The sequence below is a fragment of the Ochlerotatus camptorhynchus genome, unplaced genomic scaffold, assembly GCF_037179485.1.
Source record: "Ochlerotatus camptorhynchus isolate MF236.1 unplaced genomic scaffold, CSIRO-AGI_Acam_v1.1 ptg000794l, whole genome shotgun sequence".
Classification (NCBI taxonomy): Eukaryota; Metazoa; Arthropoda; class Insecta; order Diptera; family Culicidae; genus Ochlerotatus; species Ochlerotatus camptorhynchus.
In genome coordinates, this window is record NW_027041259.1 from 423,190 (window position 1) to 448,495 (window position 25,306).

Consider the following 25,306-nt stretch of genomic DNA (forward strand, 5'->3'; position numbering starts at 1 on the left):
AGAAAAGTGGAAATAATTCGAAAAAAGTGAACGATAACCTATAAAAATAAGTCTGGGACTTTGACGTTCAGTTTTTTCCCCGGATATTATTGTTAAACAACCCGAGCAAAGTCCAGCATCAAAATGACAGCAAATTCAAATCAAGTTTTGATATCAACATCAAACTGAAATCCTAATTTGATTTCAGTTTAGGCAATTGATACATTTTGTTTTCATTTTGCTGTACATTTGCTCTTCAAAAATATGTTGTTGCGGGTTTGTTTTCATTGCATTAGCATAACATGAAATTGATTACTTGTTTTGTTATCAACAGGAAAAATTGATATCAAATTGAGTTTTCAGTTTGCTCTCACTGATAGCAGAAATAGTTTTCAATGTGATGTCACTGGAAGATTTTTTTACTCTCAATTTTGATATTTTAACCGTTAAAACGACCAAAACGACAGCAACCTGAGCAATCATTATCAGCGAAATCACAACATCAAATTTAGATTTCAATTTGATCTCAGACTTTGCTCGGGAAAGCTACACCAAAATTAAAACAGGGGCTTTCCATACTTTTTATACCCGCTTTACTACCAGTTTCATGAGAGCATACAAATTCAAATCGAAGAGCGTAAATTTTCTCTCACGAGCTCAATCGCTCAACATGCTATGTATATTGCTGCCACACGATATGTGATTTCCCTTTCACAGACTACAAAATATAGTACCTAGCACTGAAAACATGTTGGAACCCTTACTTAGATGTTCCTTCCAGGGGCGAATCTTGCAAAGCATTTTTGTCGTCGAATATGTAACAAATGAGGGACTCTAGATGTTAATCTAACTGCATATATAGAGGTACGATACATGTTTTGACCACAATGACCTTTGTTAACAATTACTGGAACTAAGTGTATATAGATGTCAAGATGTTAAGAAATGCAGTGACATCTGAAGGAAGATGAACGCGGAAGCATGGTAACATGATTAATTATTTTCAAATTTCGCTTAGAATTATCTTGAAGTTCATCTCTAAATTCTTCTGCCTGGAATTCTCCGCCATCACCAAAACCAATGGTGGATTCGCTCCAAAGAGTCCGAAAATTTCCTTATCTAACAACAAGCATGGAAAAAATCGTTTCATTTTGCATTTACCTCGATGTAACGTAACTGTCACTTTTAAATTTCATCGTCGATTTATCGCACACAATAATTCAACCACACAAAATAACATTACGATTAGATAGGGGATTGTTTCACCTTTCCGATAGTGCTTTAATTGTTGCTTGTGAGAAATCGACGATGGAAGCGAAAAGTGACAGTTACGTTATATGGAGCTATACCTGTACTACTCCCTCACACGAGTGCGAGCCGCACTCATTTCGTTCGTATTATCATTGCTTCTATTTTTTTCGAAGCCGGGAAAGGGGGGAAGTAAAGCCGTTAGTCCCCGGTTCATGAGTTGATGGGTCGATAGGTAGGGTCCAGGTGTGGGAGCTGCCTCTCTGGCGTCGGTAGCATTGGTGCTCAGCACGAAAAACAAGATCGACGGAAAACAAATCAAGGAAAAAAAAAATCATGTGCAACAAATTCTGTCAATCAGCTATTGGCGGCTTGGAGTGGCGTAAATACTAGGAGAACAAAACTTAATAGCACGACAAATTAATCGTTTCAATTTCGCAAAAACAATATTCCCTGGACCGATGAATGGAAAAACCTGCTCTTTTAAGATGAAAAGAAGTTCAACCTTGATGGACCAGACGGCTTACGCAAAGAACCGGATTTTAAAATTAGCAAGAATTTTGGTGGTGGAACACTGCTGGTTTGGGAATCATTTCCTTTCGAGGAAAACTTCCATTGGGAACAAAAATGAAGTCCGCGGATTACATAGAAATGCTGGAGATAAGTTTGATTGAACACAGTGAGTCATTGATGGAATCTGACTTTGTATTCCAAGAAGACAATGCTGCAATCTACAACGCAAAACTGACTAAGGCGTGGTTTTCTGATAGAAGTATAGACAGTTTGTTCTCCGGATCTAATTTCCATCGAAAACCTTTCGTCTATACTTGCTCGTCGCGTTTACGAAAAATGTTAAACAATTCGATAACGTAAACATCGAGTTCGAGAATGCTGGGAGCAGGTTAAGGATACCCTTGACAATCACATTTTGTCCATGAAATCACGACTAATTGAAGTTATCCGAAACAATGGCTCGTACACACATTACTTAGTACTTCTTAAAGTTGTGTATTGAGATATTAAATCATACTTCGATTAAAAGCTAAGTTGGTATTATTTTTATGTCGCGTTCTTAATAATTATTTGAGATCTACCTCCGAACCCACACACTACTAAAAAGTCATGTAAATTTGGGTTTCCTGAGACCGACACATGTAATGGGCCCTTTTGAGTCAAAAGGGCCCATTACATGTGTCGGTCTCAGTTTTCAGTTTTCAGTTTTGACATAAGAATCAGTTGGAAGAAACGAGAAAATCAATGCAATCAAACGTTCTCTTCGTCGACTTGCTTATGTTTCGGTTTGATTTACTTAATTTTACATGAAATGTTCGTTTACGTTCCATGATGTACGTCCAATATGGATTACGTCTCGTGTAGAAGTAGTTATTTCTAAGTGTGCAGTGTACCAGCCCAACCCTCTTTAGAACAGAACACCCTCCAACCCTCTTTAGAACAAGTTCATCGGATATGGCGGATCTATACAACTTGACTCAAAATCCATACCAGCCAGTCTTGGAACATCCACTAAATGTGCCTTGAAATCTTCCGCAATGAACCTCTAAAGTTCTTACCCCCCCCCCCCCCTCATTGCTTAAAATCTTCAGAACACACCTCTAAATCACTTTAAACTAATGATGTTCCTTTGGAGAAGGACACACTAATGGCTACAGGTATTCAGGTTTACAGTCAAAATGATCTGAACTTGCATTCGAAGTTTCCCAGACCCCTGAAATATCACAAATCATAGATATGTTGTCAGAAACTTTAGGAGTGAATGCAAAGTAGTTGCGGTCGCGGTCTTTTTCCAGTGTATATACTTCCTAACAGAAATTTGCAAAGAGATTGCATATTTCAGAAGAATTTCTCCTACATTTTCGTCAAAATGCATTAGGAAAGGAAAATTATTACTTTTCAATTTCGTTTTTACATAATTCTTTTTTTTTTCTTTTTTATTATAGTCCCTTTAACACTCTAACCCAAGAGTGACTTGTTCGGGGGTGAAAGTTGAACTCGTGACTTTGGCGTGAGAGGTATGGATGCTGACTATTACGCCGGGGTCGCCCTTTTTTACATAATTAACAAGGTTCTTAGGACATGGTTTGACTGCATTTTCGACTTTACGAATATATTCTTCATGTGCAGAGTTAATGGCTTTGTGAGTTGGTTGCTTTTGTTATGATAGTGTTATAAATATGTGGAAGTGATTTCCTTTTTTGTATAATTTGTGTGCTTTATGCTTTTTGTTCTTAATTTTTTTTTTAAATTGTGAATTGAACCACACTGTCAGTTTGTTGTTTTGTTTTCGCCGTTTTCATTTCAATACTTATTACTTACTTCACGATATTCCGGATCTTCCTCGTACTCCCAGTTGCTGGGGTATTATGTATGAAGATTGAATATACAATTGCTAAGTGAAACGCTTAATTTTTCCAAAAAGGTGATAATGACGATTTGTAAATAAAAGTTTTAATTATTCATTATGCTGATTGTTGTCAAAGAGAAATTGTACGACTGGACATAAAAGTGATTCGTTTTCAAGGTATGTGATAAGGTCTGCATTGCGTCTGCATTCAAATAACTGGGCCACAAAATATCTCACTTGCTGATCGGCTGTCTTTCAGTTTCTCCCTCGTTCGTTCTACTGCTGTCAGTTCCGAGTCTACGTACAAAATCACTTGGTTTGAAGAATTTACACTCGTTCAGCAATCTGTTTACTGCGGAGGATGGCTATATTATTTCTGTGGTGCTCGCGCGAGTGAATCAATTTTCGCATGCTAGCTTATAATACGTTACAACTCCCATGTTTAATTTGAATTTCTATGTTTTTTCCAATTGTTGTTCAGAAATTGGCTAACATTTAATCAACTGAAAAAGAAACACACAGATAGGCTGATAAACTTGAAATCACCATGGCTTACAAATCGTGACAAATTCTTGAATTTAATTTTAGTAACCATTACAATAATTTTGTGAAGAAAAAAACTTCATATTACAACCAAAAACACTCTCCAAGGACGACCTTTTTGGACAGACAAATTTTAACATTTTTGACTTTCTCGTAGTCTCCTTAGAAAGCCTAGAATTTACTTTTGTTCGAACACGTCACATTTGTTAGGTATCGTTTATGAGATCAACGAGCTTGCAGCATTAAGGTGCTATGCGTGCTGAAGCGAAAGCAGTAGAAAAACTACCGAAATGAGATGTAAAGTTTATTATTTTTTTTACGATTTTCTCATCGAATTCCAGGGGTTTTCCCGGTTTTCACGGTTCATTGTCCAGGAGGTCAAGTTGAGGAGCATGGCTTAGCTTACATATCGTAGTTCTGAATGGGTAACCCGCATAAACAATAACCATAAGATACGCGAAACCACCAATTCGGGTTATCATCCCAACTTTATGTGGTATGTTCGTACAATCTATAATATCGTTAGTGTATGGTACCCGTTTATTAGGGAACACAAAGTTGAACTTTTTTTTCATAGATTCTACTGTAGATAATAAATCACCACAAAACCTTAATAACATTAAACTTATTAGAGATTTGAACAGATTTTTTTCCTTTACTTTACATAAATCTTTGATTATTATTAGTTAGGTAGGTAGGTAGGATTTTACACGTAGTAGTTTCATTTTAATACCAGTGATTTTGACATTTTCACCTACGAAAATGAGTACTTTCGAGGGTTAGGTTTTTGATAAGTCTTTAGTGGGAATGACACTGATGAAGACTGCACATTGTAGTCTAAATACATAAATGTCATGTATACCAAAATAAATTAAGTGGAATTAAATGGAAGATAACCTTTTTTTTGCTGTTTTATTTAAGCATTCCGCTAACAACCCAATTTTATTACTTCACCTTAATAACAGTTAAAGCTAACCTACTCAAATTAACAACAACCTTTTCTCTAGCAGTTAAGGAGGTATTAGTTTGAATGAAGTTTTATTTGCGAGAATTCGGCAGTTGAAGTGATTCTTTACAAAAGATGCTTCGCTCTTCCAGAATATTGCTGCCGAAATAAGTCCACTTTTAATTAAAATAAACGATGAACAACTCTACATGAAAAATCCACAAAACATACCACACCAAAACATTTTCGTATGTATCTAACCCTGTACTCACGGGGCACCATATGTGTAATACATGTCGCATTGTAGTAGCTGCAGTAGAAATTATGCTAGTCAGCCATTATTGTCTGCGGCCACAGACAGGGCGCCATAAGATCACGCGGCTTATAACCCTGCCCGAATAGCACCCCAAATAGAACGTATCCAGAAACCGTAAAGCAAAAGCAGAATCCATTGCAGCATTAACGGCAACAACAACTGGAACAAATATATTTAAATAAAGTTGTTATAATGAAATTTATTAACGGGATTAAATTTATACCATTAGGTAGTTCGTTCCGCCATGACTAGGCACTTTGTGTTTGCGTCTGTGGGTTTGTTATTTGTTCTGTCTGTAATCGTACAACGACAACACGCATATTAGGGTGGATCAAGTTTCTTTCTGCTCTCCACAGCGCAATCGGTATTGCTCATGCTCCATAGTTGGATTTTTGTTTGTTTACAATCTGAAGCGGCACTGGTCCATTAATGTTTCCAAAATGATTTTTTTCATCTAACCTTTCGCCATGTTGCAGCAGTAAATTGCTTGATAAAAGGGAAATTATTCAACTGTACCTACACAGTAAAAGATAAATTTTATGTAATTTTTATGACCACAAAAATAATCAAATTCAGTTAAAGCAACGTAATGTCAGTTCATGCACTGTTTTAATGATAATTTTGTCCTTTTTGGCAAACAATATTACGCCATATTTTCGGCACGATTGAAGTGCATCCACTTTGATGTGACATCAACATTAATTTTTTGCTGGGTAGGTATCAGGTATAAATTAAATAGCTTTAGCAAAACAAGGGTTGGGGGGATTTCAGAGTCTGAAATTGGTTGTGATATGTGCAGAAAAATCCCCAATTTGAACCACCCTAATATATGCGCTTGAGCGTGTGTTTTAAATCCTTAAAACCACTCTATGGCTATTAAAATGAACGTTGCCAGATTGTTGAAAGGTAGTCGGGATTACGTCGAAATCGCAGCTCTTTTTCAAGCATGGAAGAGGGAATGCTCGTACTGGAAACCAAAACTACAAAGCAGTGTTGGCAAAATCAGCAATCAAATTATATTTTTCCGCTCTCATACACTGTCAATATCACGCGTGATATTGGAACAAAATATCATGCTTGATATTGATTTTATAAGCTCCTTTGATATAGCGAGACTATTCACAACGTGCAAAAATCAAGCGGAGAGTTGACTAGACACAAAAATCATTCCGTTGCACATAGTTTTCGTAGAAACCCAATCGGAACCTACCCATCTAAAAATAAACAAAGATTTAAGTGAGTCGAAATACGTATCTATCACGTATTCCTCGTCGAACGTTCGACAGAGCAAGTTTGCTTACGCTACTCTCCCGCCGCCGCAAAAGTGTTTTTCGGAAAAAAGTGGATTTTTTTTCTCTCCCCGATCGGAGTTTTTTTTTACACCTTCAGGTGTGCAGTGCCACAGGCGGACATAAACGCTCCCCGGAGGAAGCAACCATCTCAGCCGAGTCTGAAGATTGGATTGTCCAACGGTAAAACTATCAACCACCACCTAGACATCGCATCATACGGCATCAAAAGGTCATCACCCGTATACACCGTACAACGAAGCAGCAGAACTGCAGATACGGTCTATACAGACCGGACGGTGCCCTTTGTGCTAAGCCACGTGCTGCAACAATAGAGCGATCATCTCTGCTTCATCGCACAGTGGAGTTTGTAAACGCGCCATCCCGGCATATAGAGATAAGTTAATTTTTTTTCTCAGCCTAATTCTTTCTTTTTTTTTTTTTTTTTTGTAAATAATTTTTTTTTGTTTGGTTTTTGATTTGCTAATATTAAGTAATCCCCCTGCAGCGTTGAATTTCCTTTCTTACAAATTATTATTTTTATTATTATTCATTATCTTATTTAGTTTTTTTTGCACATATTTTATTTTATTTTTATTTTTTTAACACTGAGCAATTCACTCACAGTGTTGACTTCCTTTTCTTGTTGTTTCCTTTCCAATTTCAATCCATATATTTGAAATTTGTGGAAAATATAAACATTTAATAACTAAGATTGCAACCAATTCCGTTGCGGTGGTATCTTAAGTCACCGCAATGGATGATACAAATAAAGGCGGGGGTCTGTCGCTTGACATCTCTGATGATGAGTCAATAAAGTCTCCCTCATTTGAAAAGCTTGATAGCTCTGAGGAAATGGATACCCTCGAAGAGCACCTTGATCAAACCACCAGCAAGAACACTGGAGCCTATCCAAAAGTGAAATCTCTACCACAGCCCCCTTCTCCTCCATCGCCGCTTTGTCCACCATCGCCGCCTTGTCCTTATGTGCCCCCTACTCCACTCCTTCCCCCGAAAATATCAGCGACCCCCCGCCACAAGGCTTACCCTGATGACTCGAAAGGTCCGTGGGTTGTTTTCTTCCGGCCCAAACAAAAACCTTTGAATATTTCTCGGATTTCGAAGGATCTGACAAAACATTTTTCGGCCGTAACCGATATCTTTAAGGTGACGCCAAACAAACTGCGCGTTACCGTTGATAACCTGAAACAGGCAAACCGAATTGTTGCCTGTGAGCTTTTTTCGATCGAATATCGAGTCTACGTCCCCAGTTGTGACGTAGAAATTGAAGGAGTGGTCACCGATTCGAGTCTGACTTGTGAGGATTTCCTGCAAGTCGAATCTTTCGGCATTTTCAAAAACCGTGCCCTTCCGAAAGTCAAGATACTGGACTGCATTCAACTGCAGTCAGTGTCGCACATAGGCACAAACAAAAAGTATACCCTCTCAGATTCGTTTCGTGTGACCTTTTCAGGATCGGCATTACCTGACTACGTCACAATTGGGAAGGTTCGACTACCTGTACGCTTGTTTGTACCGAGGGTAATGAATTGCTTGAAATGCAAACAACTAGGTCACACCGCGGACTTTTGTTCCAACAAACCGCGGTGCGATCAATGTGGGGAGGAGCATACGGAGGGTCCTTGTCATGCTACACCAATATGCGTTTACTGTAAGGATGCTCCGCATGCTCTGAGTGATTGCCCGAAGTACAAACAGCAGGGAGAAAAACTAAAGCGGTCCTTGCAAGCTCGCTCTAAGCGCTCGTTAGCAGAAATTTTGAAAACGACCGCTTCATCTTCCCAAACCACCCCAAAAAGCAACAACACATTCCACCTCCTGCCAGATGATGATCAGGGCTCTGACTCAGAGGTTGGTGAGAGTAGTCCTTTTGTCTTTAACGGCAACACGAGGAAGCGGTCCAAAACAAACGTCACCCAAAAACCTCGTAAGGCCTCTCGTACGGACTCTCAACCTACCTTGACAAATTTAAGAGGTAGCGGAAATGTAGCAAAACCCCCACCACCGGGATTTCAAGTTTGTAATTTTAACAAAGACTTTCCGCCACTTCCGGGATCATCTAAAACCCCAGATATCCCAGTTTTTCAGCCAGAAAATCAGCTAAATAACCAGCAAGAACATGATGCCATGTTCACGTTTTCTGGAATTGTGGAGAGCATCTTCAATATATTCAACGTCTCTGACTCAACTAGGAACATTATTAATTTAGTGCTTCCATTTGTGAAAACTCTTTTGAAGCAACTAGCTTCTAGGTGGTCCTTCCTTGCATCGATCATATCTTTTGATGGATAATTTTCCGAATGAGGTCGGAGATATGATCTCTCTTCTTCAGTGGAACTGTAGAAGTCTTATACCGAAACTTGACGCATTCAAATTTTTAGTTCACAACTCACTTTGTGACGCATTTGCTCTTTGTGAAACATGGCTTTCTTCAGACACTGATCTCCCTTTCCACGATTTTAACATTATTCGCCTTGATCGAGCAGATTCGTATGGAGGGGTGCTTCTAGGGATTAATAAGCTCCATTCCTTTTATAGAATCGATCTGCCTTCCGTGACAGGCATTGAAGTTGTCGCGTGTCAGGTAAATATTCGAGGTAAAAGCCTCAGTATTGCCTCAGTATATTTTCCTCCGAGAACTGCGATTTCTCGCCAAGGTCTCTCAGATATCTGCTCAGTTTTATCTGAGCCTCGGTTGATCTTAGGAGATTTTAACTCTCACGGTACAGGCTGGGGGGAACTGTACGACGACAACCGCTCAACCTTGATATACGACATGTGCGACATCTTCAAAATGACAATTCTGAACACCGGGGAAGCAACACGAGTAGCCAAACCTCCAGCAAGAGTAAGCAGATTAGACCTCTCACTTTGTTCGAGTTCACTATCGTTGGATTGCTCGTGGAAAGTAATCCAAGATCCCTACGGTAGTGATCATTTGCCAATCAAAATTTCTATTACTAATGGTTCATCTTCCACTCGCTCGGTTGACATCGCGTACGACCTCACGAAAAACATCGACTGGAAAAAATTTACGGCCACGGTTCTCGGTGGTATTGAATCGGTTGAGATACTCCCTCCGCTGGATGAGTACTCCTTTTTATCGCGACTTATCGTTGACTGCGCTCTTCAAGCACAGACGAAACGCGTTCCGGGTGTTTCCATTCGCAGACGACCTCTCACTCCGTGGTGGGATAAGGATTGCACCAACGCGAACAGCGAGAAGTCCGCCGCGTTTAAACGCTTCCGCAAACACGGTAAGGTCGGGGATTTCGAGCGGTACACCGACCTCGAGAAAACTTTCAAGGGCTTGATTAAAGCCAAGAAACGCGGTTACTGGCGTCGGTTCGTCGATGGTTTGTCGCGAGAGACTTCCATGAGAACACTCTGGAATGTCGGCAGGAGAATGCGAAACGCGTCATCACCGGTCAACGAAGACAAGGAGTACTCAGACAGTTGGATATTCAGCTTCGCGCGGAAAGTTTGCCCGGATTCGGTGCCGGTTCAAACCAACGTTCGTGATCGTCCGTCGGGTAATAACGAAATAGATTCTCCGTTTTCGATGGTGGAATTCTCACTTGCTCTCCTCTCATGTAACAACTCAGCTCCAGGAATGGATAGAATCAAGTTTAACTTGCTCAAAAATCTCCCAGACGTCGCGAAGAGACGCTTGTTGAACTTATTCAATCAATTTCTGGAGCACAACATTGTTCCGGATGATTGGAGGCAAGTAAGAGTTATCGCCATTCGAAAACCCGGTAAACCCGCGTCGGATTTTAACTCGTACCGTCCCATCGCGATGCTGTCCTGTATACGGAAATTGTTGGAGAAAATGATTCTTTTTCGTCTAGACAAATGGGTCGAGTCGAATGGTTTACTTTCAGATACGCAATTTGGATTTCGGAGAGGCAAAGGAACGAGCGACTGTCTTGCGTTGCTTTCAACTGAAATTCAACTGGCCTATGCGCAAAAACAGCAAATGGGTTCAGTTTTCTTGGACATTAAGGGGGCTTTTGATTCTGTTTGTATCGATGTCCTTTCGGATAAACTCCACGATAGTGGGCTTTCACCAATTATGAACAACTATTTGAGCCACTTGTTGTCTGAGAAATATATGAGCTTTTCTCATGGAAACTCGACAACTTCACGAATTAGTTACATGGGTCTCCCCCAGGGCTCATGTTTAAGCCCCCTTCTTTATAATTTTTATGTCAAAGACATTGATGGTTGTCTTGATGAAAATTGCTCGCTAAGGCAGCTTGCAGATGACGGCGTTGTGTCTGTTATAGGACCAAGTGCACCGGACCTGCAAGGACCATTGCAAGATACCTTAGACAACTTGTCTACTTGGGCTTTGAAGCTGGGTATCGAATTCTCTCCGGAGAAAACTGAGTTGGTTGTTTTTTCTAGGAAGCACCATCCTGCACAGTTACAGCTTCAGCTAATGGGTAAAACAATCACTCAAAGTATTTCTTTTAAGTATTTAGGTGTCTGGTTCGATTCCAAATGCACATGGGGAAAACATATTGCGTATCTGAAACAAAAATGCCAGCAAAGAATTAATTTTCTTCGTACAATTACTGGAACTTGGTGGGGAGCACACCCGGAAGATCTGATCAGGTTGTATCGAACAACCATCTTGTCGGTTCTAGAGTACGGTAGCTTCTGTTTTCAATCCGCGGCGAAAACACATATCCTGAAGCTGCAACGGGTTCAATACCGTTGCCTCCGAATCGCGCTTGGCTGTATGCACTCGACGCATACGATGAGCCTCGAAGTACTCGCGGGTGTTCTCCCACTGACAGATCGTTTCGCGGAACTGTCCTTCCGGTTTCTTATCCGTTGTGAAGTAATGAACCCATTGGTAATAGAAAATTTTGAGAAGCTACTCGACAGAAATCCTCAAACAAGATTCATGAGTTTGTACTATGAGTACATGACGCTGGAGGTTGGTCCTTCTTCATTAATCTCCAATCGTGATTGCTTTCAAGCCTTCTATAGTTCCTCTGTAAATTTTGATCTGACCATGATGCAAGAAATCCATGGAATACCAGATCACCATCGGTCGATGGTTGTTCCCTCAATTTTCGCAATCAAGTACCACCATGTAAGTAACGATAAAAGATTTTTCACAGATGGGTCAACCATAAATGCTTCCACTGGATTTGGTGTATTTAATCAATTTCATAGCGCCTCTTATAAACTGCAGAAACCATGCTCAGTATACGTTGCGGAACTCGCAGCTATATTTTACGCAGTAGAGCGAATTGCCTCACTACCGTCTGACCATTATTTTATTTTTACGGATAGTCTTAGCTCATTGGAGGCTATTCGTTCAATGAGGCCGATGAAGCACTCCTCGTATTTCCTGCCTGAAATACGATCTAAACTGAGTGCTTTATCTAACTGCTCCTATACTATCACCTTAGCTTGGGTCCCATCTCATTGCTCAATTCCGGGTAATGAGAAAGCGGACTCATTGGCTAAGGTGGGCGCTATGGAAGGCGATATTTTTGAGCGACAAATCGCCTTCAACGAATTTTTCTCCATTGCTCGTCAGCAAGTCCTCATCAGTTGGCAACAAAAATGGAATGATGGTGAATTGGGAAGATGGTTACATTCTATTCTCCCTCAGGTGTCGAACAAGCCATGGTTCAAAGGGTTGGACATGAGCCGCGACTTTATACGCGTTATATCAAGGCTTATGTCCAATCACTGCTCGTTAGACTCGCATTTCTATCGAATTGGGCTCTCAGGCAGCAATTTATGTGCGTGTGGCAGTGGTTATCACGATATCGAGCACGTTGTTTGGTCATGTACCTTACACCGTGTTGCCAGATCTGAGTTATCCATATCCCTCAGGGCCCGAGGAAAACAACCCGCGATACCCGTTAGAGATGTCTTGGCGAGCCGAGACCTCGACTATTTGAATTTAATTTATGTGTTTTTAAAACGGATAGATTTGAGGATTTAGTAGTTAGTGTCATCTTGTGTTCTCCCAAGTTGTTAGTTGCCCATCGGTGTACCCCCATGTTTGTCTTTTTCATCAGAGTGTCGCCTAGTTCGAGATCAAGAGCACATTGCTCTCCAAACCTTGTGTTCACAATCCCTACCCTGCCATCCATTTGTTACAATTTGTTACCCCTAACCTCGAGATAGCCGCGAGTAATCGGCCTCCGCTTTACTAACGTTAGTTTTAAGTAATTTTGTTATTTAAACAATGAATATCGGCTCCGCAAAGCTACAGCAAATGAGCCTGGAAAAATAAACGAATTATAAAAAAAAAAAAAAAAAAAAAAATACGTATCTGTCATAGATACCAAAATTAATTTAGTGGAATCAAATGGAAGATAATCTTTTTTGCTGTTTTATTTAAGCATTCCGCTTACAACCCAAATTCATTATTTAATTATGATGTCTACCAAGGTTTTGAACGCTTGTAACTTTGTCATTTATAGATGAAATTAAAATCCAAATACGCCAGTCGATAGGATATTACATAACAAATCTGCTGAAATACATATTTTTTCTTTCAATTTTCTATTAAAAAACTTTTCAAAAATGTACAAATAATAATTTAATCGCTGTTTTCATGATATAAACGTTTTCCCAAACCCAGTCGTCATAATTGAGTACCACTTGGTTGCACATCGTTCTGCTTGAACCTGAAAAAAATATAAAACAACGCTGCTACGACAGCATTACCGCTCATTACCACTTCGGACGGCGTGGCACTTGTTCTTGCAGCAAGCAGGAGCAAGTCAGCGGATAAAGGTGGATCACGGTGTTATCACCTTCACAACCAGCGATGGGCTGGAATGAGACTTGGTTCCCGTATAACTAAAACAAAACGTGGAAAAGTTTGATATGCAATAAAATTAAAAGAGTTGATTTTAAAATTTAATAGCATATAATGGAAATTAAAACAGTCCTTATTACGCCAAAACATATAACGGTAATTTATTACATTCCAGGAAAAATATTTGAACCAACATTGAACACTAACAAAATTTCAAATATTGTTTTTATCATTGAAATACTTGAAACATTTAAGATAAAGTATAATGGTCAAAAATGCATGACATAGGGGAAATGGCTCTAATGTTGGCCTATGGATCTAAGATTGGGCTCATCACTAAAAATTTGCTATTTATCAATTGTATCTAGATGAACGCGTCATTGGGACGGTACTAATGGATATTTTTGGTTGCTATTGAAAATTTAGTCGATTGCTGAATTTATGTATGAGCCCAAATTAGGGACACTTAGGCCGACATTACATACATTTCCCCTACATCAATTTTGCGTGGTTCTACGTCATACTGCGGTTGTGTCTACGACACAACCATTCAATTTTTTCTCTATGGGATGAGTACTCACAGGTCAGATTTTGATTAATCTTTAGTGGGAATGACACAGATGAGACTACACATGGTAGACGAAATACTGATCTGTTAAAGATACCAAAATTAATTAAGTGGAATTAAATGGAAGATAACCTTTTTTGCTGTTTCATAAATATAGATTAGTCTGAATGCCACAATGAGTCGTGTTCATGCGAATAACAATTAAATTTTTTTAGTTTACATGGCTTTTAGATTTTAGTAACAAATCCCTTCTCCTGACCAATTTTTATGTCTAATGTCTTTTATGTCTAATCTACACTATACATTTTGAAGATGAGCCTTCCTTGAATTCTCCAAAATTTTTTGAACATCTGCCTTCAAGAGATTTCATAATTATGTGTGAGGATTGCTTAACTACTATCATGAGTTGGTTGGAAATGCTAACATGAAGCTTTAGTGTGATGATTTATTAGCTAGAGAATGATCTTTAGAAGAGGGTAGGTGGATAGTTCCGTTAGAGTACGGCAGTATGAAAAGTGAATAGAAGTTGAAAATGAGCGAAGGGCCATTAATGCGACAGTTTTTCAAGATAGACGCACATTTTTGCCTAACCCGTACGATGTACGCGGGGACTTGAAGTATGTATCCAAGTCCACAGGCAAAAATGTGCGTCCCTCTTGTTGCTCATAAACTGACTGCGGCTGTGGAATAGTTCTAGCGACGTTTTCATCACTATCTAAAGCCCCACGTTGCGAGAGCATTTCCAGTCGATGGTGTGTTATAATGCAGTTCTTCTTTACCCAACTATTGTGTTGCTCCTCTCGTCATGACCAACGTGATCATCTCAGAGAGAAAGCAGTTAGTGATAAGTACATCATGCCATGTAATATAACACAATGGAATGATCTGGTTGCAGCAGTTTGGATGTAATATTCAACAACTGTTTTTGCTGTGTAGTGTGTAAACAGCCATGTAGAAACTATTAGATAGTCATTTATGTATTCACTATAGGAAAACCTACTAACAACTAATTGGTTTTGGGATGAACACAGCTAAATCACAGACAAATAGACATAACTGTTAGAAGCAAATTATTTTAAAAATATCGTCAAGTGTATTTTGCATACACGCTCGTACCCCGTATAATTAAGTATAATAAAGCTACATATTATAACATTTATCGTTGTATGATTATTCAAGTAAATAATATGATGATACATGTTATCTTGCAGTTAATATAAACCTAAAATAAAATGAATCATATCGATGATAAATGTTATGATAAAAAAAGTTCTTAGCATAAGCTTAATAGGTCGTTAAGTATAGTTACCATACAAAAAAATAGTTTTTATCGAACAAAATTTTCATGAAAGTATAGGGTGTTTGGATGCATCACCAATGTAGAGTGCGCTAGGTGATTATGAGAGGAAGCGTCAACCAAACCGTTTGTTTGCATCAAAATTACAATTTTACATACATCCATCGGGAATGGTCCTATTTTACGATTAACTACAGATCTTTTTTAATCATAACATTAAGATAAGATAAGGTAAGATCTTTTTTAATCATAACATTTATCATCGATATGATTCACTTTATCTTAGGTTTATAGTAACTGCACGATAACATGTATCATCAAATTGTTTACTTGAATAATCATACAACGATAAATGTTATAATAGCTTTATAATACTTGTTTATGTGGATTTTTTTTAAAACACTTCAGTGGTGCCACCATTGCAAATGCGAGTACATAACCTTATTTGCGAATGTGATTGTCAGTGTTATGTCTGTTTGTCTGTGGCTGAATATTGCTCCCAATAAAATACACCTTATATGATTGTTCTGCATAAATTTTCAATGATGCTATCATACACTCATTGAACATGATTGTTAGTCCAATTAAATATCGATGAAAATAATGATAGTGTATTGAATAATCTTTATTTGTTACTGTCCCATAAGATAAAGGGTTTCAGAAAAACATGTATTGAGATTGAAAAAAAATTATTCTACTGCAATATTTATTTTGCCGAGATTCTAATGGAAAGCCTTCCTCACGGCTTACCCTAATTCTAGCACTAGTACTGGAACTTCATGAACCAGTTCCATGAATTCGTATAGTGTAGAGGTTGTTTTATTGCACACAGAGACATTAAAAAAGATTTAAACACATGACACCACTGAAGCGGAACATAAATTTGTCAGTGCGCTATTTTTCTTCACTGTGGCTATGATATAATTATTTTTCAAATTATTTCAGATACGTCGCAATCAACAACCCAATCAAATAAATCTAACCAAACTACATATCGAGACAAGAAGTCACAAAAACGTTATACAGAGAAGCAGTTACAAGAATTATTGCCCAAAATTAAAAATGGGTCCTTGTCCATGTACCATGTGACGAAATACTACGGCATACCACGTTCAACGCTACAGTTTCGGCTTAGCAATAAATGCAAACAACATGGAAAAAGTGGAAGATTGCCTGTCCTACTTCCAGATGAGGAGCAAAAAATATGCAAATGGCTGAACGAAATGGAAAGAAAGGGATTTCCGATTACACGACAAAGATTACAGCTCAAAATAGCTAGTTACATTAAGTGCAATCCCAGATCTACTCCGTTCAAAGGAAATGTACCTGGTGAGTTTCTATATCATTTGTTTTTTCCAGCATTTTTAGCGTTTCGGTGGAGAAGTGCAGGTAAAATCGATTGCTTTTTACAGAAAACCGGCTGTACAAAAGTAAAAAAAAAAGAAGTTGTTTCTATTTTTCGATGTAATGTTCCTCTCTAACTAAAAATAAAACCCTGAAAAGGTAATAAGTCTGAGTATTCACGTCTCCAGAAACACGGCTAGGTAATCACAGGTTATAGGAGCATTTCTTAATTTAAAAGCGCGCTTATGTTTCTATTTCAAATTGACTTATCGCTGTTTTTAATTTATGCTTGCAGGTCGACACTGGATTGATGCATTTTTGCGCCGTCATCCTCAATTTTCAATGCGAACACCTGAAGCCGTCACCGTTGCGAGCGCTAGAGTTTCTGAGGATGATATAAGACGCTGGTTTGATACCATCCACAAATATTTGGAAAGCCATGATCTAGTAGACATACTCAAGGACCCTTCAAGAATTTTGAACGGAGATGAGTCCGGCTTTTCCATTCAACCTAGCAGCAAGCGGGTAATTGCCACTAAAGGGAAAAAAAATATACCTATTATTGAACCAGGGAACGCAAAACAGAACGTAACGGTGATGTACACATTTGCTGCAGATGGAACAGTCATTCCTCCTCATGTTATACTACCTTACAAACGATTGAGCAAGGATCTAATTCAGAGCTTCCCTGGAGATTGGGGTATAGGAACCAGCGCATCCGGGTGGATGGACACCCTTAATTTCGTGGAGTACATTAAAAAGGTTCTCTATCCCACTTTATTGCGGAATAGAACGATATTTCCAGTTCTTTACTTTGTTGACGGCCACAAGTCGCATACCACATTCGAAGCAGCTGAGGTTTGTGAGAAACTTGGAATTATTCTCGTAGCGCTGTGCCCAAACACTACAAGAATATTACAGCCAGCTGATGTAGCTGTATTCCGGCCTCTTAAGAACTCGTGGGCTCGTGTGATCGATGAAATGAAATCCGAAAATCCAACGGAAACAGTAACGATGCTCAATTTTGGAAAGCTTTTGCAGAAGGCCAACACAATTGCTTTGAAACAATCTACCATTGCAAATGGGTTCCGAACATGTGGGCTCTTCCCATTCAATCCAAACGTTGTAGACTACAGTAAATGTTTGGCGAGAAAACATGTTCCAGTTGAAGCTGAAGGGAGTCAAAATCAGGCTACCTCCGTAGTGAATATTCCTCTACCTGTTATTGAAGAAGCGAAGATCCTCATCGGACAAGAAAAAATTCAGTTCCTTTGTTCAATTCCGTTTGAATACATGTCGCAGGCCGATAGAGCTTTGTATTACATTCTAAAAAACATTCTTTCATTGGGAGAGTCAACACAGGTTGCCGAAAATCAACCTGAAGCCGATATGCCTAGGCCAGCAAACATACAAGGAGTTACTATTATCAGAAGTGTGCAGGATCATTCAACACTAAGCGAGGATGATGTTTCAGAGAATGTAATAGAGTTGTACACTGGCGATGATTCGCATTACACCGAGAGCTTTGGAGCAGATGTTATGATGGATACTGAAAAGGAGAATCCGGCGTTTTTGGAGGAAAATATGTCAAATACATATTCCCCCGTCCTGCTTGCACCAAGCTCACCTACAATCGCTTGTGAGACCATAAGAGGTGAGTTCTAATTATTGTCATAAAAAAAGATAAAAAGGCATGATTATTCCTTCCAATTTCTAAAAGTTGGTTTTCATTTGTTAAAAAATTAATAGATTGTTAATTTAAATTACAGATGTAACAAATACGATAAATTCCAGTTCGAAGCATAAATTGAATCCATCAGAATGTTCAACACCATGCACACCGGAAACAAACAATCAGTGCCATAGTACCGAGAATGCTGAAGAGGTTCAAACACTTTGCAGGGATGCGCTTTTGACGGAAAATATGCCCATCAAAAGGAAATTAAGCATATCCGATTTCCTTACAACACCACCAACCCCGAAAAGAACGTCAAAACATCGAAACTATAAAACCGCTTCGTATTCCGTCTTAACAGCGTCAGAGAGATTAATAGATCTACAAATATTGGAAAGCGAGAAAAAGAAAGCTGAAGAATTAAAAAAGGAGAAAGCTGAAGCCAGAGCCAAAATCAAACTCGAGAAGGATGAAGCGAAGAAAATTAAAGCAGCAGAACGCGAAAAGCGAACCAAAGCTAAAAACGAACTGAAAAAGAAATCAGTTGAAGACAAAGAAAATCGCTTGAATCAAAAAAAGAAGAAATGAGGTTCTTCTTCGATCTGTGTTTGCCTTTTTCTTTTTTCCAGCTTTTTTTCCTGATTTATGCATTTAATCGATTAATACTGATACATTTATTTAATGGATTAAAACTAATAAACCTAAATCAATGACACTTCCGGCTATTTTCTATACACAGTTCGATGAAAGAAACCAGTTATCTCAAAGAAACAGTCGAAAGAAAAAAAAACCTCTTTCATTCAATTAATACGCCCGTATGCAAGATTTTTTTGTGCTTATGCTGCCTCTTTGGTAGTGTTAAAATTATGCAAAGTTATCTAAGCAATCACACCAAAAATCAAAGATGTTCCATTCTTTTTAATTACTCGATTAATAACTAATCGACGTTTTTTGATCGCTGTGCTAATTATCATTTTTCCACCAAAGAGAGTGCAGAACATGTTCAAAACGGTGGGTGATGATCCTCTGGAGAAGTTAATGCTTAATTGGAATCTTTAATTTTGAAAAATGTATTGGTTTGATACATTATCTGAAAAAGCACCGTTTTCTGAGCACAACGATATTTTTTTCAAACCCATAGGTTTTCATCTCGATATTTAAATCACGATTCAAAGCAAAATAATAACTTATTTTTTGACACTAAACTAACAAATTGACAGCTCGCTCCCATACAAAGTCCCACCGAGGGGCGCTAAGATGGAGATTTTTGTTTTAAATAAGTGCGATTACTTTATATTTAAAACAGTTCCAGCAGCGGGTAGAAACTAACGATTTTAAATTGGCTCACTGCTTGAGTAGCCCATTGGTCCCAAGCACTTCTGTGCCCGTAAAAAAGAACCATAGAGGTACAATGAAATGTATTGTAACCATACAATAGGATTTATTTTATTCACAATAAATCGTGCTGTCCACAACAATAAAATGACTATAGAATTTATTGATTCCACAATAGAATCTATGGTAAATGGGGCAATCTACAATAGAACAAGGGGGTTGTTATGTATCTTAACCATACGAAAAATCCCTTTTTCCAGAACAAACTTGAGCCATTTACCATTAATTGTATTGTTGTTCCATTGTTGAAAATCCTTACAATATGGGATGTATTGTACGTCTATTGTAATAACAATATGTTGAAATTTCTTGTACAATATACGTACAATAAGATCGATTGGTGACAATAGATTTAGTTGTAATTGTATTTTATTTTATGGTAATTGTATGGTTATTTTTTTCCGGGTGGCGCACTCTATTCTAGACGAGCTGACAGCTGCGGTTAGCTGATATTTTTATTCACCGAAAACTTTTGACATTTCACATTTGATCATGATTATTAGCTGTCAGGTCAACTGCGGAACGTGTAATGGATCACCTTATTTATAACATTTTACAGAAATGTTGTTTTTAGGGTTATTCCCACGAAATTTCAGTTAAGAATTGATAAGCGTGTTTCGATTAAAAAATAAATAGATTTGTACTAGGCCCTTTGAAAAAAACAATCAAGTTGACGGTTTGCTGTAAGTGTGGTCGTGAGATGATTCGTTTGCTTCCATTTTGATTTGAAAAACGTGAGATCAATGATAATTGGTTTGACAGAAAGAAAATCACTGTCTCTTTCTTTTAAATTAGCTCATACGCACGCAATAAGAGTGACGTCAACAATGTGGTTTGCATTTGAATGATAAGGAACGAACAGGAAGTGAGATTTTGCCTGCCGAACCTGTATAATGAACATCACAATGTTTTGATTTCGATATTCTGCGGTCGCTTGACGATAAGCGAAATTTTTAATTTTTTAATTTGAGTGATTTAATGTAGTTTTAGTAAAATTTTCTCTGTGAAATGTTTTGAAGAATGAAGAGCATTAAGTTAACAGTGATAGTGACTAAAAAAATTCATAAGAAAACGTTACCAAGAGCGTTCTTTTGAGGATCAAACAGGATGGGACGAAGTTGCAGCCATGAATAGACCCAATTTGGGGACACTAGACCGATATTACATACATTTCCCTGGTGAGTTTATGTCTTAAAAAAAGTAAGTTTTTCAACTTTTCGTGGTTCCTGATAGCAAACGACATGATAAGCATATCTAAGCATACCATTTAGCAGTAGAATATCGTTTGCAGGTAAATTATTTGATGAGTTATGATTGAAAACGTAATCGATGGCTGCATATTAGACCGAGGTTAGGGACGTATACCCTATAATGCACTTTGTGCCCTTTTACTTCTTTTTCCACAGGTGCAGATACCCTGCCAATTAAGGTATTTTGAAGCAAATTTGACAACATTTTGCTGGCGTTCATCGCGGTTTGGGAAGGTTGAACCTTAACTTTGCAAAACACCGACCTTTTTGGCAACATCACAACTACCTTCACCTTTCCCTCCGTCTTCCTGCATGCTGCTCCCGGTTTCCTACCTGTTTCGTGCTTGTGATCTTATGTCAACCGGTCCTTGAACCTGTTTATAACTCATGGTTGAATTACTGATTTGCAGAAACGGGGACCAACAGCTTTACTTTCCTTTACATGATCAGAGATGTCCCGGCGGCGCCGACTGGGATTGAACCCAGGCCTGCTGCGTGAGAGGTAATCACGCTTACCACTACACCTCCTTCAGAGATGTTCAACGAGCTCCGGCGGGTACATACATCTTAGTTGTTGTTCAGATAACTGAACAGCTCGTGGATATTCTGAGAAATTTTTAGAGCTTTCAGAGTTTTGGAGGTTTCAAATACTCAAATACTTTCTGAGAACTTTTGAAAATTTCTAAAAATGGACCTTCAGGAGATTCTGTCAAACACTGCACAATGCTTCAGAGACCGTATTTAGGTGGAATAAATTAATGTGCCTAAATCTTTAGTTTTAGGTCTACCGTCGACCCCCATTAAATATACACATTTTTTTTTATATTAGAGCGCCGATTTGTGCCGAAGCTGAAGTACTATCTCTTTTTGGTGGTAATTTTTGAACAATTTTCGGGGTTACAAAATGGTGAGTTGACAACCTGGAAGGATCGTGGTACCTAACTGCGGTCCTCACAAGTCCTGACCTTAAGCCTCCACGGCTCATATGATTACAAACGACTACCAGCTGAAATATGGACACAGGTGGGTGGCGTAGCATGGGCAATTTTGTCAATCCGACAACAGCAAAGTGAGGAGGTGCGACGCGAACACTAACACGATAACCGTAGCATGGCGTTAAAGGAAATACTTCAGCAACCCGAGCGTCCACAACGGAGGACAGAAACCAACAGAGAAAGATTACGAACTGATTTTACGGCAAGGGCTTTTAGCGCAAATCAAAAGAATTGGAACTACATAGATGCCCATGAGCATCCAGTGAAGGTGCCAAAGTGTTTTTATCCTAGGCAAAAAGTAAACTCCAAAAATCGTTATTATCGTCGTCGTTGGCACTACTATTCGTATATTTGAAATTAACCATCAACCGTACAAAATACATGAATTATCGCGGATCTTAATCGTTCGTTACATACCAAAATAGAACTTAATCGTACTTTGACGCGACGCGCTGTGGATTGTGAGATGCACGATGACCCTGGAGGGATCGTTTTTCCTTACTGGGCAGAAAATCATGTGTTTAACCCCAAGCTCTTCCACAGCACAATAAATCCCTATCGTAATTTGTATATTTAAGATTTACATTCGTCCGTTACATACCAAGCGAAAACGTAATCGCGTTTAGTCGCGAAACGTTATGGTTCTGAGATGTTCGATGACCCTGGAGCGATCGTTTTTGCTTACTGAGCAGAACATTATGGGTTTAATCAGAAACTCTCCATCATGACTCTTAAAATGCATGATCACTTAATAAAATGAATATTTTCTTTCGATAGTCGGCTATCGAGAGATTGAATGAGTAACACACAAACAATATATACTTTGAGATGCATCGCCAACTTGAGGCGAATCCTAACCGAATACCATACCCAACCCTTCAACTCCGTTGCACTTATGAGGGTCTTGTTAAGTCGGTGGCCTCTCGTTTAGTAAGTACTACATCAACATCTCCTTCCCTATCCCTAGTTATGGCAAAGATGGGTGTGACCGGGAATAGCGACAGTCATGCTTCTGGCATTCTTATTTAGATTGGAATCAATGTTTACTCCCCAGCATTATTCCTGAAAGTAGACTGACTGAGAATTCAAAAAGAGTCGTGAGTGTCGCTAGTAACGCTAACGTATTTTTGGAACAATGTTCAGTACTAAATTTAATTAAATTACGATCATTCCAATGCAACTAATTCCATTAAAATCCACTTGCGACATTTTTAGATACATTTTGAAAATAACGTATTTTTCAGTTAATTTCGGTTATAACTTTTCAAAAAAAAAAACGAGAAGATGAATTTTGCCTAACATCAATGTATAAAAAGCTACTGTTAAAAAACCGATCTGTTAAGTATCATCCTAAGTTGCTTATAAAAAATCAGAATAAATCGTGATCCATTAGAGATAGAGAAGTTGTTTCAAATAACTTGCGCTATAACTATGTCGAACATTACACTGGTATATCCGGGGTGATTTGAGATTTGGGCGTAATTGCTTTTGTAAACAAACACGTCAATCGCCGATTTCTCGCGAATAAAACCTTAATATTACAAACAAACTATACCAAATGATGGAGGAATCATTCCTCTACCTGTTTGTGTTATTAGTTTTTGAAGATTGAGCTTTAGTTCGCGAGAAATCGGTAATTGGCGTGTTTGTTTACAAAAGCCATTACGCCCTAATCTTGAAGTTCTCTGGATATATCAAATAAATAAATAAAATGATATTTGGCACTCATCAACTGTATGGACCCTGTTGTGTTGCACATGACAATTTTGGCCAAAATAAATGAAAAAAAAAAACTTTCCGTAAGACAGTATATAGGGGAAATTGATGTAATGTCGACATATATGCCTCTAATTTGGGCCCATTAAAAGTTCAGCAATCGACTATATTTTCAATAGCGACCAAAATATCCATTAGTATCATTCCAATGACGCGTTCATCAAGATAAATTTGATAAATAGCAGATTTTTAGCGACGGGCCCAATCTTAAATCCATAGGCCAACATTAGAGCCATTTCCCCTATATCATAAGCAGTGCTGTAAATTTTCATATCATTCGATTGAAGATGAACCAATACAACCATTCAATCAATTATGTGTAAACGAATTCTCACATTACCATAATTTGAAGAGCCCCTTTCTCATTCGAAGCTTATTTTCACTGTCAATTGAGTTACTCAGTATCATTTGATATACGACAGTGGAGTATGGAAAAAAAATCCAGCAAAATGGTCCCGAACAGAAAAGTCGACCCGATGTCGGATCAATGTAAGGCTAATTTAAGGTTGATGTCGACCCAATGTCGGTTGTTGTTGGGTCAATTTTGAGTTTATGTCGGGTCAATGTCGGGTCAACATCGGGTTGGGGTTTGATAGAAGTCAGGTTGTTGTCGGGTTGGCTTCGCTTTTTCGCCGGAATGTCGACCACAGCTCCGTTTGTGTGTAGGTTACACTCAATTGAATGATATATAGCGTTTCTCAAATGATAATGATCATTGCCTTCGTCGAATGACTAAGCAACGGATATCACCCATTCGGAGGAGGTCTAATTTTTAGCTACTTTTCTCATTTTCATCAAAAATGTTCAAATGATTTTGAGAATTTACAGCACTGCTGTGCACTGCGATATTAAAAATGAGAGTTTATCATCACGGAATTGAAAAATTAAGTTCTTTTCACTCATCTCCCATGTTCCGTTCAATAAGCTAATTTTCAGTAAACCGCTTATAGTAGTTTACATTTGACTACGGCAAAAATAATTACTTACTCGTGAGTTTTTTCTATCAAAAATTAAGTTCAATTGACTCAAATTTGAGAATATCTCATATACTCACTAGTAGCTTATTGAACGAAAGTCATGAGAAAGTCGAATCTCTCGTTCCGTTTTAGACAATAACAAAAAGTGAGGGTGGGATGCAAAACACAAAATCACCCAAAATTAAGTAAAAAGAACTTAAATTTAGGGTAATTTTTTTTCTCTGTGCTTATTTTAGTAGTATGCGTGGGCGAGCGACTAGTTGTCGGTAAAGCCATTGTTTACAGAAGCACTTGTCTTTCTACAAGCCTGGACTAAAACAGGATTACTTTAAAACTTTAAAAACTTGTATTACTTGAACTTTAAAATTAGTACTATCCATATTCAAAAATAAAATAAAAATACCAGTTCGGGTGAGGAAATGTCGGCTTCGACAATACCTTAACCTATTATCGTCAGGAGGTAAACAACGTCCTTGAGAGCCCAATTTTGGCATGTGGATACATTGTGTTGCAGAGCATCTATTAA

At 38.3% G+C, this 25,306-nt stretch overlaps 2 protein-coding genes across 2 annotated transcripts in view; one reads left to right on the plus strand and one right to left on the minus strand.

Annotated features, from left to right (window-relative positions):
* timeout overlaps nt 1-25,306 on the minus strand; it is a 201,977-nt gene that overhangs the window by 50,744 nt on the left and 125,927 nt on the right. The gene's annotated exons all lie outside the window — the stretch shown is intronic.
* Nucleotides 7,440-18,975, plus strand: LOC135715060 (uncharacterized). The gene is made up of 4 exons (XM_065238470.1): nt 7,440-7,746; nt 16,314-16,697; nt 17,008-18,366; nt 18,749-18,975. Exons 1-4 carry the CDS (start codon nt 7,440-7,442, stop codon nt 18,973-18,975), a joined length of 2,277 nt encoding a protein of 758 aa, XP_065094542.1.